Source organism: Balaenoptera ricei, chromosome 4 (assembly GCF_028023285.1).
Source record: "Balaenoptera ricei isolate mBalRic1 chromosome 4, mBalRic1.hap2, whole genome shotgun sequence".
NCBI lineage: Eukaryota > Metazoa > Chordata > Mammalia > Artiodactyla > Balaenopteridae > Balaenoptera > Balaenoptera ricei.
In genome coordinates, this window is record NC_082642.1 from 7320005 (window position 1) to 7334410 (window position 14406).

Here is a 14406-nt window from a genome sequence, read left to right on the forward strand (position 1 = left end):
ATGATCCACGACCTGGTCTTTCATCTTGGAGAGGCTGAAACTTGACCTCATCGGGACAATTCGACAAGATGATGTGCTCTTGGTGCTGAACAGAATTCAGGAAAGTCTGAGCTGTAAGTGGTTGTGCCAGTTTATTAATTTATAATGAGAAACTTCCTCTCAAGTGACCAGATGGCCATGCCTGATACATCCCACCTCTGAGATATCTGCAAAGCCCAGTCAGTCATCAGAAGGCAGCCGTTTAGAATGGGCTCTGAACCCTGGCTCCGAACCTTGACTGCACAGTGCAATCACCTGGTGTGATTCGACGTGAAGGCCATACTCTAAAATCAAACAAATCTGAATTTCAGGGATTAGAACCCAGACATCAGCGGTTTTTAAAAAATCTCCCCAAGTGATTCCAATGAGCAGCTGAGAACCACTGGCTTAGGGCAAAGAGACCAGCCAGGTCACCATGAGGCTTTAGGCCTCATTGTTTCCACATGGGGATCCATAATTGGTATGTCATAGACAAGTAGTTTTTTTTTTTTTAACTGGGAACAGATAAAGTTTTGTCAATTTTTTAGCTTGCCAAGTAAGATGTTAAAAATTCAACTACTATTATTCCATTAAAGAAAGGAAATCTTAACAAAAATTAGGAAAGACAAATTTCAGAATAAAATGTCAACTTACTACGTTGTATTTATTTTTCTCATGTTTCTACAGATCAGGGAAAACTTCACTATAGACTGATGCAAACTTAAGAACTGACATGATCTAATTGCTGTCCACACACATAGTCAGGGCTTTTTTTCTTGGACAGCTTTGGCTGGATTTTGTTCATTAAACCAACATCCTATGCTAACTACCCCTCTCTTACCATGTCCTTTCTGTAGAGGTATTAATTGTATTGATTAAGTTGTAGGTGATTCCTGCTTCTAGGCTTGGAAGTGTTCTGTCTCCTCCAATTACAGAATATGTTGATTTAATTAACTTAGCTCTCCTTAGACATCTTAAAGTTTCTGTAATGGGTGTGGCATATGGACCCTCACATAACCACTTACTAGGGGCACTGGTGCCCCCTTGTTTTGCTAGTGGGCAATGATGGCAATTATTCTAAATCCAGTGGAGAATTCATTGGGAAGTCAAATGAGTTGTTTATTCTGTGTGTCAAGTTACATGAAATAAATAGGCTTACTTACATTGTAAACCTAATTTTGAGTGACTCTTCAGAATCTTGTGTGTGCGCTGTCCTGCGGCCATGGTTTATGTTCCCCCCTCCTCCCCTGAAGGGACATTGGCATTATTGAATTGGTTCTATACTTAGTTGTCTATCTCCAACAAGACAGCTTCTGGCAACTACTAAAAGAGGGTAGCCGTGCCAAGAAGTCCAAGAGTATACCTTAAATTCCCCCTCAAAGCGCTATTAACCTAAGACTCATTTATGCTGCCAGTGGTGTGGAATCTTCACAGATTAATTTCTTCTAAGCTGCCATGCTTAAAAGTGGATCAAGAGACTAGAAGCTAGCGTAAACAGGTGTTTCTGACCAACTGGGAAAGTTCTATTTGCAGATGTCTGTGTTTCCCAGGCACCCAAGATGTATAACAGATGATGGGCTACCCTGCCATTACTCCCAGCTCAATCCAACCCAAACTGAAGAGCTGGTCATCTCTTCAAGGTCAAGGGCTGCTACGAATAGCACATAAATCTCAGAAGGCCTGGATTTGAATCCAGTTCCACTACTCTCTTGGGCAAGTTGTTTGCTCTTTCTGAGCCTCAGTTTCCGTATCTATGAAATGGGGATATCATGGTGATCTTCTTCCTCATCACTTTATACACTAATCGTGAGAATTAGATAATTTAGGTAAAACACTTAGCAAGGTGCCAGATGTAATAAGTTCTTACTAGAAGTTCACTTTGTAGGTCAGAGCCTAGCACAATAATGTGGCATAAATAGACATTCATTAAACACTTACACACACACACAAACGAGTACTATATCTGTTTGCAGAAAGAGGAATCTCACTGGAAATGCGGTGAAAAAGCTGTCACTGAATTCTGAACTTTAGCTTTCAGATCTTGACAATTTAACCAAACTCACTTTGCTATTTAGTCTTGCTCACACCTTTGTCTCTTGTCTCTCTGGCCAATTACCTCTGCTGGGACCTGTGCTTTTCAGTGATGAATTCTTAGTGCCTTCCATGTGACTACAATCCATTATTTCCATGACAATGCCTTTGTCTTCTTTCCAGATTCTGGTATTTCTCAGATCCAGAACCACATTCCCTTGCCATTGTCCCAAAGCAGTCAAATGTTTTAAAGGAAAACATTTAGAAATCTAGATATTTGCGTCTGCCTCTCCATATTTTTGTGTGCCAGGAAAAAACTGAATCAAACTCTCTATTGACACACTGGTTCTAAATCACTGATCTGGGAGAAAAGGAGTTAGGAGCCCCGGTGGTTGGTCTACGGTGCTTCAGATCCATACAGAATCCCCTTCAGTCCATTATTTTATCCTGCTACAATGAACATTTTCCAGAAACAATTAATTGCCAATATATATGTGTGTGTGTGTGTGTATACATATTCTTCCTACCTCTAATGACACTCCTCTTCTCTCCCCACCAAAAGCAAAAACAAAAATAAAAACACATCAATAAATGAACTTCTCAAGTTGCTGAAAATTTACCGTAGGAACCAAGCCTGTTTCTGAAAGTTTCAACTCACCCAATCAGACAAAAGGCAGAGGAGAGGGGAGGCATTCATCAAGTTACACGGAGGACTCCATCTGTTATCTTAGACCTCTGTTACCAAGGGACACAAGAGGAGATACTTGAAGGCAGTTTGAAAGAGTTTTATTTTACAGATTCTTAGTCCAAAGATTTCAAATTAGCAGCAGCAGCAGAAAAGGAGAAAAAAACCAAGTGAGCGTGATGAAGCCACCTTCATCCTGGCATTCTGACATTTCACCTGGTGAGAAACGCCATCGATGGTGAAGTTGCCTTTTCAGCGGGGTTCTGTCTGTTCAGCTTCCATAATAAATGCAGTCAAAGGGGCAGTCACTTCTCATCGGTCACAAAGGTCTGGTTTGTGAACCTCACCCTCACAAGAGCCATTTCTCATCATGCCAAGCCAACAGAAGAAAGTCATTTTTTGCATGGCTGGGATGTTAAGCTTTGTGTGTGCCCTCGGAGCTGTGACAGCCCTGGGGACACCTTTGTGGATCAAAGCCACCTTCCTCTGCAAAACTGGGGCTCTGCTCGTCAACGCCTCGGGGCAGGAGCTGGACAAGTTCATGGGCGAGATGCAGTACGGGCTTTTCCATGGAGAGGGCGTGAGGCAATGCGGGCTGGGAGCAAGGCCCTTTCGGTTCTCATGTAAGTAACTATTGCATTTGAATTATTTAATACTTTAGGCAAACTCTTCCAAGTGTTGCAAGAAATTATTTTTAAGAGCCTGGCCCTGTCTATTGCAGGATTTTTTAAACAGGTATGAACTATTTGAAATACCTAGATCTCTTCTGAGCAGTTTCTTCTTCCTAGTTTTTATTATTTTGTTTTTATTATTTCATTCTTGCTATTTTTCTTATGACAACTTATAGTTCATGAGTTGCCAGGGAATTAAACTTTTTGAAAAGACAAGCAATTAAAATTCTTAAATATTAATATTTATGTAAGAAATTATGGGCTCCTTTTTTAAAAGGGAGGAACTTGTGCAACAGGAAAGCTGTAAGAGATGATCTTGGTTTTGTTCTTTAAAAAAGAACCAGTGTCATGGGCTCCTTAACCAGCTCTAGCTGCTTTTCCCCCTTGCACAGAACTTTGTTTCCTGTCTACACCCTTATTTTCCCTCCTAGGAGCTTTGCTGTCGAAAAATATTCTTCTTTTTTTTTTTTCCTTACCCAGTTTGGATCATTTGACTATAGAAATTTAAAATGATACACTGTGCTAACTGGGAAAGAATTAGAAGCCTATTTAGGATAGAAAATTTGCCACTGATTAACCTTCGAATCACACAGAATATGAGACAGATTTTCCTGTCGCGATATTTGTGAAATGGAAGTGTTACCTGTAGTATTTACAACCTGTTTATCTTAAGAAGAGAATTTTTAAAAAATTACCATGTGAATAGGCAACTCATTAAATGAAAATTAATAAAAAGTCATTTGTTATATCTCTCCTAGTGCACATTCAGAAATTATTATTATTTCAAAAGGGCTGGTATGGAACAATCTTATGAAGACACAGCCAGTAAATTACTGCATAAATCACTCTTCAGGAAAGGAGGTTACCAACTGAGGCATTTAATATGAATTATTATTTTGCCTGGGTATTTTTTTTCTAGCATAGGTAGAAGGCTAAATTAATTGAATTTATTATTAACGTATGCAGTGTCTAATTAAATTTCAGTGCTGGCCTATTTATATTTCTGCAACATTCCTGACAATTTCTTAGCAGTCATTGGATACCAGCCTTCAACTCACATAGGCTGTTAAGTGATATGAATTTGCATAGGGCTCCAGAAAATCCCCAAGAATTAGTCTTCAGCTTCTCAAGAAATTATCATCTACTAGATTTGATGAAGTTGTTACCCACCCTTTTCACTGCATGGCTTTAGTTCATTAAGGTAATGGGGCTCTTAGAGTTTCTTAGCTTCCCTTAGGGGGGAAAAAAGAACAAAGCAGAATGTCACGTGATTTGCAACTGTATTAAAAAACAAAAAAGGAAAAAAGATGAGTGAAACGATTTAACCATGAGTCATTGGCAGCTAAAGCGTGAATAAAGCTTCTCACAAATGAATTTAGACAAAAGCAGGGAGCCTACAGGGGATTTTTCTGGAGCCTTTGCATTTTGTACAGTGAAATGAAGATAAACTTTACTCATAGCACAGGACATGTTCGAAAACAATATGTTTTCTAAATACTTACTTCACAGTAAGCGCTATGCATAGCCTGTCTCATTTAATCCTCACAGGGCCACAGTCCTCTCTGGTCCAATGAAGGATTTTTTATGGCTGTGTCCTACACCGGCCCTGTCTATAATGAAGTTGTTCTAATCAGGTGCCCCTTTGCTTTCTGTGAAGACTCCCAGAGCTGGTGGGGTTTAAACAATACCCTAGCCTATCTCACAGGATTGCATTAGTCCCCATGATACTCTGAACATTTTCCCCAGCCTAGTGAAGAAAATCTTGCATTGGACAGTGCAAATTTAGTTGGAGATTTACTCTGAATAAATTGGGCATTGACAGTGTCCTTATTCTAAATGAATTTTTGCTTGGTTCTGCTGTACAAGTTTATGTGTGTTATTTTTATGTGCAATGTATGTGTCACTCTGAAAACCCAGATGTATGGTATAACGTGAGGATGAAGAATGGACCAGAAAAATAGTTAGGCGATGTTGTCATACTTGTTCCTATTAAATGTTCCCTATTGACCATTCTATCTCTTTTAATTATAACAAAAATCTTCCCTGCCAGCAGGCACAATTATGCTGGGAAAACTTCTGCCTCGTTTACTCTGGCTGATTCTCATCCATTTATGGGTCAGCGATTCATCTTCTAGAGGTCATAGCCTTCATACCTAGCACACAATTTCATTCATTATAATGAAGGACTGTTTTTCTTTCTAGGCAACACAACTGGTCGGCTTAGTTTTTCCTGATACGTCACCTGTAAAATTTTAATGATGGTGTTTAAACTCTAAATGTAGTCATCAAGACAAAAAGGACCGGTTTCTGAGCGCAGGGTGTGTGGGTGGGTTTCTGTTTTGGTTTGAAACAGTGCGGCGCATCATCAAAATATGATACGCAAGAATCGTATGGCATCAATCATTCCTAGATATGCTGATCTCTTCATTGCCAAGACAGTTCAATGAGCTGGGGAAAACATATGGAATATTTTTTTTGACATGTGAAAAATAAAATTTAACCAATCACGTATCACAGCTTGCAGCTTGAGTCATACTTTTTAAAGCATCTTGGACCTTATGATGGAAAATTTGTAAAATTGTCTTAGCAGAAATTTAGCTGACTTCACATTTTAGAGAAGCAGAGTTTCTTGACCAAATGAGGCATATGACCCAGATTGCAGAGGGAATGTTGAAACTACTTCGGTGAGCAAGCAGGTGGCTTCCCAAACATATTTTGGGGTAGAATAGTTGGGATTCAGGTTCTCTGCGACCAACACTGAGAGTTGGCACTTGATCTCCATGGTCTCCTGCAAGTGTGACTCCTGTCTCCTGCAGATCCAGGTGATCTACCTGCATCTCTCCCGTCACCCTACCTACGCGTGGCGGAGCTGCAGAGGCCTTTGACATACCACCTTCTAATAACAATGCCTATCTCTCCCCGCCTCCTTAGCGCACCGCCTGTGTGGAAGCAGGCACGGTGCGGGTAGGAGGGACACCTACTGAGTTTAAGGAAGACTACCTGGTGGGAGGGAGGAGGCAAGGAAGCCACCTGTACTGTGTCACCCAGCATGCAGGGCCCCTCTGGGCTTTTAGCTCGGGGTTGGGGGGTGGGGGGCTACTGTCTAGTCTCACCCATTAAAACAATCCAGCTAATAGAGATGTTTTTCTCCTCCCATTGGGGGGAAAAAGTGATTAGTGGGATAGCAGATCGTAATGTTTAGGAAGCACTAGCATGAAGGGGAAAGCCAAATTCTCACAGTCAAATAACTGTTTCCTCCTTTATCCTTTCCAGACCTTAATGTTCACTCTGTTATTTCAAATCACCTTGTACTAAAAGTGTTTGAGGATGTGTATTTCACTGCAAGGAGAACGGGAGCCCCAAGAAGGCAAGGGACTGTGTATCCCTCAAACCATCCCATTTCTCCCTCAAACCAGGACCTAGCATGATGCCTGTCACAAAGGGGTGCTTAGTAAACGTTTAAGCAATTTGCGATGTAATTTGCCACTCACTGGAGGTTAGACTTTCAGCAAATTATGTCACTTCGTTGGTTTTCAGTTCTTGCATCCATAAAATGGGAGGTGAAACTAGGCTATTTCTAATGTCTCTTCCAGTTCAAACACTCTATGATCTATATAACAAGGGGCTGGCTGTCCTAGACAAGGCCCTTCCAGCTTTAAATTTGCATGTGACTCTTCTAGCTTCAGTTGCTTGAAACCCCCACTGACAGATTTTAGCCACCATCATTAGAAGCGGTGAGTTTTGTGTGCCTTTGCTCTTTCATTTTCAAAGCTCCTGATTTTTAAAGTGAAGTATTCTGAAATACCTACCATTTATTAGGACCCAGATGAATTTCATTATCAAAGTGAATGCTTCTTTTTTTCCCCCTGTCATAACCTTTTACTTTTTGTGTAGAAAATTACAGGTTAAAGAAGGAGAAAATGAAAAATGGGGAATTCTGGAATTCTAGGGAAACGGGTTAGTGGGTTCCAAACAGCAGGAACAGCCATAAACACTCACGTAATTAAGAGAGGATTATTGAGAAAGCAAAAAAAGGGAGAAAATCAAAAGGCAGGGAGAGGCTGCCCTACTTCCTTCCGTTTTTTTCTTTCATTTTTCCTAGAAATTCCTCTTCCATTCTCACTGAAAAACTCCTCTTTCCTGAATCTGATTTCATAAACTGGTAATGGCAAGAAATGAGGAATGACTAGTATATTTAACACTCCACGGGTATTCTTTACCCAAAGGCAGAACTTAAGCAGAAATTATCCTCAAATTAGTGAGAAATATGGAAAAGGTGTTTTTGAGAAAAGGAACTTCTGGCTCTCCTTGGCTAGTACAGGACAAGAACGTTTATTTCTCTCTCCTCCCTAACAACTACCTCTAATATCCTTACCGGAAAAAAAATCCACAAAATCAGGCTTGACAATTGTAATTTTGCATATACGTGTATACACACACACACACATACACACACCTTCCTTCCCTTTAAATTACCCTCCACTCTAACAGCCAGTGAAGTCATTGACCTGGGCTTTCCTGAGAGATGAAGTAGAGGCTGACAGGGCTGCTTCTGAGGCTCTATGTGGCAGGACCTCAGTGGAACTTCCAGAACTTAACCCTGGAGTGTGAACTTTACCTGTTGGAGGACGACTCCTAAATCGTTCTCACAATTTGCTGCTCTGCCTTCTCTTTTAGTCTCTGAGGGTGACTCATCTTCCCCAAGGACTTTCAGACAATCCAAAAGAAAAAATTACTAATTTCAGCTGCCCATTTATTGGGCATCTCACGGGTGCCAGGCATTCTGCAGATATGAACTCCAACCCTTACGTGGGAGGTGTTATGATACTACTTCTCTTGAACAAATATAGAAACTGGAAACTCAGAGAGGTCACAAAACCTTCCCAAAGTCACAGACCTAGTAGGTAGCAGACCTAGGATTGAAATTCTTGATCTGCTCATTCCTCTGCCACATTCTGTCTCCTTACAATATGCAAAGAAGGATGCAAAGAGTTGAGGAAAATGTAAGAGTAGGACTCAGTTTCACCACCTATTTAAAATATTATGTTGGGTTGGTGAGGACGTGGAGAAAAAGGAACCTTTGTGCACTGTTGGTGGGAATGTAAATTGGTATACCCACTACCCACTATACCATGGAGGTTCATCAAAAAATTAAAAATAGAACTGCCACACGATCCAGCAATTCCACACCGAGATATTTATCCAAGAAAGCAAGAACACTAATTCAAAGAGATATACGGCTTCCCTGGTGGCGCAGTGGTTGAGAATCTGCCTGCCAATGCAGGGGACACGGGTTTGAGCCCTGGTCTGGGAAGATCCCACATGCCGTGGAGCAACTAGACCCGTGAGCCACAACTACTGAGCCTGCGCGTCTGGAGCCTGTGCTCTGCAACAAGAGAGGCCGCGATAGTGAGAGGCCCGTGCACCGCGATGAAGAGTGGCCCCCACTTGCCGTAACTAGAGAAAGCCCTTGCACAGAAACGAAGACCCAACACAGCCATAAATAAATAAATAAATAAATAAAATTAAAAAAAAAATTCTCCCTCCCAGGTTCATATAAAAAAAAAAAATACACATCCCTATGTTCATAGCAGCATCATTTATAACAGCCAAGATATAGAAACAAAGTATCCATCAACAGATGAATGGATAAAAAAGATATGTTTTATATATACAATGGAATATTACTCAGCCATAAAAAGAATGAAATCTTGCCACTCGTGACAATGTGGATCAAACTGGAGGGTGTTATACTTAGTAAAATGTCACACAGAGAAAGACAAATACCGTGTGTTTTCAATTATATGTGGTGAATTACAAAATACAAATATAACAAAACAGAAACAGACCTACAGATACAGAGAACAAACTAGTGGTTAGCAGACGGGAGCTGGGTGGGGCAGGCAAAGTAGGGGAAGGGGATGAAGGGGTACAAATTCCCAGTTATAAAATAAATAGTTATAAGGATATAATATACAACACAGGAAATATAGTCAATATTTTATAACTTTGCAGTATAATCTATAAAAAGATCAAATTACTATGTTGTACACCTGAAATTAATATAATATTGTAAGTCAACTATACTTCAGTTTAAAAAAAAAAAACCTCAAAGGTGAAAAACAATTATGTTGGTGCTTCACAAAAGCTAGTTCTCATATAACCGGGTGATGGTACTTGGCCTTAAGATTTGAATTCATTCATTTCCTCTTTATTTCACATTTCAGTGGCCCTGATATCTCAGCCCCTATCTCTGACCTTTGGAAAGTAAAACTGTCAAGCCAAGCCTGTTTAAGAATCTGGGTTGAGCAGGTCACATGGGTTACGTAATTATATTACCTTGATGTTGATAGTTTACGTTGAAGGCAGAGATATCTGACCGCACATGTGGTTAGCTGATTTAAAATCTCTGCCTACAAAAATCTACATGATATGATCTTCAGAGTTAGCTACTTGGACTACAATAAATGTTTCACCACAGCAATGATGAAAATGGCAGGCTCCTTCCTGAGGTGACATGAACAGTTTCAAAACAGAGGCAGGGATGAAAAAAAAAAAGCAGGTACATTTGATTCACTACAAAAACTGATATTTTTTTAATGAGGAATCAGTGGGATAGATGGGATAGAATGAGTATAAATCCAGATCTCTTTTTTTCAAAAGATGAAAAATAAAAACTCATTTTAATCTCGACTATATCAGGGTTTTCATAAAGCTAAAGGCATATTTCTTTTAAAAACAAAACTCATCTAAATTAAACAATGACAAATGTGCCTTTCGTCTAGTCATGCAGCTGGTCTATGTGCCTTTCGTCTAGTCAACCCAGGCTGGTTGTGGTGTGATGCTCTTTTATTACAGGTATGAGAGCACTGACGAATAGCTAACTGTACCTGGCAGACTAATTTATGCAGGATTCGTATTTCCCTCCCTCTCGGCATGTTATAACTGTGGCAAAGCCATTCTTGGGAGTTATTACCCCAATATAATCATACCCCATGGACTCAGAGCAGTCAAATGGGTTCTGTTACCAGAGACACAGATGCACCAAAGCATCTGCCGTCCCTCAGCCACTGTGGGTGATTAAGACTCACTGATGGGGCTGCTTGCAATAGGCTGGAGTCAGGTAGATACAGTTCAGCTGAGAGAAATTCAGGCGCGGTACCAAGAAAACTGTATTATAAATGGTTCTATCATATCATCATGTCTCCTCCTTTTAAGTGCTGGGGCCATGGATTTCATTCTCCCTGACCACGTAGCCATCAGAAGCCTGGCTCAATACCTGGGTGTGCGACTAGGGGTGATATTAAAGGAGATGAATGCACTGAGTTTATGTCAGGGAATGTCTTTTACTGGATTTTCATAATGACTGGCTGCAGATGGGCTGAGGGGAAAGTCAGATCAAGAGCATTTCTGTAAGAAGAAAAGAAATCTTCCCCCTTATTCCCTTTCAAGAAAATGAATAGCTGAGCACCAAGGGGCCAAATACAACTTCTTTTTGAAACCTACCTTTTATGTGAAGGACAAGTTGAGAAGAAAAACAGGACCTCTGAAGCTACCATCACGGCTTTAATCTAGGAAGAAGTGGCGGCACCATGGCTAACATCATCATCAGAGGGGCTGCCTTCATTCTGAGGGCTTCACAGATGGTGTTACCTGCAGTTTACATCTAGCCAGATGAAGACGAATAGGGTCGATGCGACCTAAACCATTAGATCAGTGGTCTGTAACCCTGGCTGTGATTTAGAATCACCCGGGGAGTCTTGAAAACTACTGACGCCAAGGCTCCATCCCAGACCAACTGAATCAGGATCCCTGGAGGTGGGGCCTGAGCACTGGATAGTTTAGAAGCTCCCCAAGTGATTCCAATGTGTAACCACGGCTGAGAACTATTGCGGTGGATGATGGCCAGAACAGGTAGAATCAGGTGAGGCCAAGAGCCAGAAGCCCTCAGTGTTAGGGCTGGGCAGGTCACCAGAAGGAGGGCGGTGAGGAGAAGCAGTATTTAGTATTGTTTCCACACAGCTGGGAGGTTTTCTGGTCAAATTTGAGTTGGGACGCTTGCCTTCCATTCCTTTAGCTGCGTATCTCTGTGAAGGGTCTCACACTTCATCCACACCCACCTGGCCTCGGAGGGAATGAGAGATCTGATTGATGGGTTTGCACGAAGACACTGAGCATACTTGGCTCCCAGCCCCAGCGGCTTCAAAGGCTTCCCCTCTTTCCAAATCTGCCCACCAGTTACCGGAGTCTGCTCTTCCCCTGGCCGGGGTAAGGAGCCAGCTCTGCCCTGGATAGGGAGGCCCTCGGCTGTCCAGCCCTGCCTGTGGCCGGCAGGGAGTGGGGGGAGACTCCTAAGTCAGCGGAACTGGGGGGACGGCACATTCTCCAGCACTTTGTCAGAAATAAAGCTAATGTCTTGGCCTCCATCTGCGTGTCTCCTGTGCAAGGGCTCTGCTCCTTCTAAGAGACTATCAGGAATTCCTCTTTAGAGGTGTGTCATCAGCCCAAGCATCATTTTAGACAACCATTACAGAGAATGTGCAAGCAATTGCACAAGGGAAACAGAAGCGAGAATGGGAACAGTAGATCAGACACTGAGGGGAGTGTGTGACAGGTAGCAAATAAGTGATTAGCTCTAAATCCAAAGTTCTTGGATTACGTACAGCAGTAGTCACCCACCAGGTCAGGAAAAAAAAAAAAACTCTGAGCTACGAGATAGTTTGCCTGACTTCCATGTAATCTAAGGGCTCCTCTGGGAGGATCTTAGGTCCTAATATACAGATATGACCCTACCTGTGGGCCAAATAACTCCTCCCCCTCCCAGTGATCAATCCTGAGACTTGAAAATGCCAGCACTCTCACTGCACTGAGTTCTTAAATCCACCACTCTTGGTGGAACTACAACTCTTCTGCCATTCTTGTCATGTTAAAAAATATTTAAGTGATTGCGTAAAATTTACAAAGAGCTCCCACATAAATGATCTCACTGTATCTCTCAAAAATTCTGTGACTTATTTCTATTACCACCCACGTTTACAGGTATGGGAGCTGAGGTAGCAGAGACCCCCATGAGCAGCAAATGGAAAAACCAGATTAATCTCAGACTTTCCTAATTCCCAAAGCTATGCTTTTCCAAACCTGCCATATTGTCCTTTGGTTGATGCCTGGCTATTTTTCTCTCTTCCCACCAGCTCCCCACCCTTCTTGCTTTGGTCATGCGTGATATTCTAACCATCACATAGTCTTGGTTAGTGCCTAAACATAGGTTTAGACCGGGTTTACTGATTCCTGTTTTAAGAATTGCAGGATGAAAGATACGACTGCTAGACTGGAATCAGTAAGAGATAAAAAGAGAACAAAGTTTCAGGATAAAATATAACAGAAGAACGCAGGAGATAGAAATAAAATAAATTTTAAGGCAAGTGAAATGAAAGCCATACATTTATAGCAATCAAATAAAACATGGATTAATGGCAAGTAATAAAAGAACATACTTAGCAGTTAGTAAAAACAGTTTTTTTATCTTATTACTTTCCAATGATCTATTGAAAACAGTGTAACCTCACAGGCAAGACACAAATCCTTTGTAAGTTAGAGTATATGTGCCCTCATCCCCCTCACGCCCCCAAAAAAGATCATTGGTGCTTATGTGCCCAAGTGTTCTTCTAGACTCTGAGGACACAAAGGGAATAAGAGAAACAACTAAGAATCTAGCAGAAGTGTTTTTAAATAACTGACCACTTATAAGAGCTGTACAGGTTCCTCAGTCAAGAAGGGCTAGGTTGTGTTTTAATAACAAATATGTCCAAATGTTATAGGTTTAAATCAACAAAGAATGGGAGTTCCCTGGTGGCCTAGTGGTTAGGATTCCAGTCTTTCACTGCCATGGCCCGGGTTCAATCCCTGGTCGGGGAACTGAGATCCCGCAGGCTGCGCAGTGCGGCCAAAAAAAATCAACAAAGATTGATTTCTTGCTCACAGTACATATTTGTCAGAGATTAGCTATAGGTCTGTTTCAGGATGCAGCTACCATCCAGAATGTCACCAGTTGTTGCAACAAAGAGCTGTTGAGACTCTCACACTGGCAACTAAATTCTCCGACCCGGAACTGACACATGCCACTTCCACTTATATTTTCTTGGCCAAGGTTGTTACATGGGGCCCTCAAAGGGGCCAAAACATGCAATCCTATCGTGAGAACAGAATGGGGAAGAACCAGAACTATGGATGGTGGAATAGCACCCTTTACCATCACCATGAACTTTTTTGTTCAGAAAGCTCAAAGAAGGAGAATTACTCTCTGTCAGGGCAAGGCACAGAGAAATCAGAGGAAAGGGAGGATTAGAGTTAGATTTCACTAAATGGCATTGAAGAAGCCAATGTGAGCAAAGGAACAGCATGAGCCAAGGTATGAAGAGCCTATTGTGGCCAGAGTGCAGAGGATGTATGAGAGACAGGAGGAGGAGGAGGAAGGTAAGGCTGGAGAGGAAGCAGGGACCAGAATGTGAGGGGCTTTGCTGAACGGAAGCAGTTAACTTTATCCTGTGGCCATTGGGAGACCGTTTAAGGATGTTTAGCAGGTATGTGTCAGGACAGAAGATGGATTAGAAGACCAAAAGAGAGGTGGGTCAGAAGGCTCCTCCAAGATTTGGAGGTCCAAACCAAAGCACTGTCAGAGAGCTGGAAAGGGGAGCAAATATTTCCAAGATAATCAGAAGCAAAAATCAACAGGACTTGGTGACAGAGGATGAACCCCAGATTTCCTCTGGAGGGATGGTTGTGATCATTCACCAAGCTAAATACAGAAGGGGAAAATTTAGAGAGAAGATGAAATTACTTTTGGTCATGTTTAATGAGGTTCACTTATGGGCCAGCAACAAGAGACGTCCAGCAGTTACGCAGATCCGGAGGTCATGAGCGAGGCTGGGGCGGAGGCACAGTGCTGGGAATTGGCAGATTGGAGGTGGTAGTTGGAGCTACAGCTGAAGAGGAGGCTTCCCA

At 41.8% G+C, this 14406-nt stretch overlaps 1 protein-coding gene across 2 annotated transcripts in view; it reads left to right on the forward strand.

The window, feature by feature from the left end:
• Positions 1–3104: 3104 nt before the first annotated feature.
• CLRN1 (clarin 1) overlaps positions 3105–14406 on the forward strand; it is a 38718-nt gene continuing 27416 nt past the window's right edge. For both annotated transcript variants that reach the window (XM_059921864.1, XM_059921865.1), the window contains exon 1: positions 3105–3357. In XM_059921864.1, the coding sequence (XP_059777847.1) occupies positions 3105–3357 (253 nt within the window). The remainder of the gene's footprint in view (positions 3358–14406) is intronic.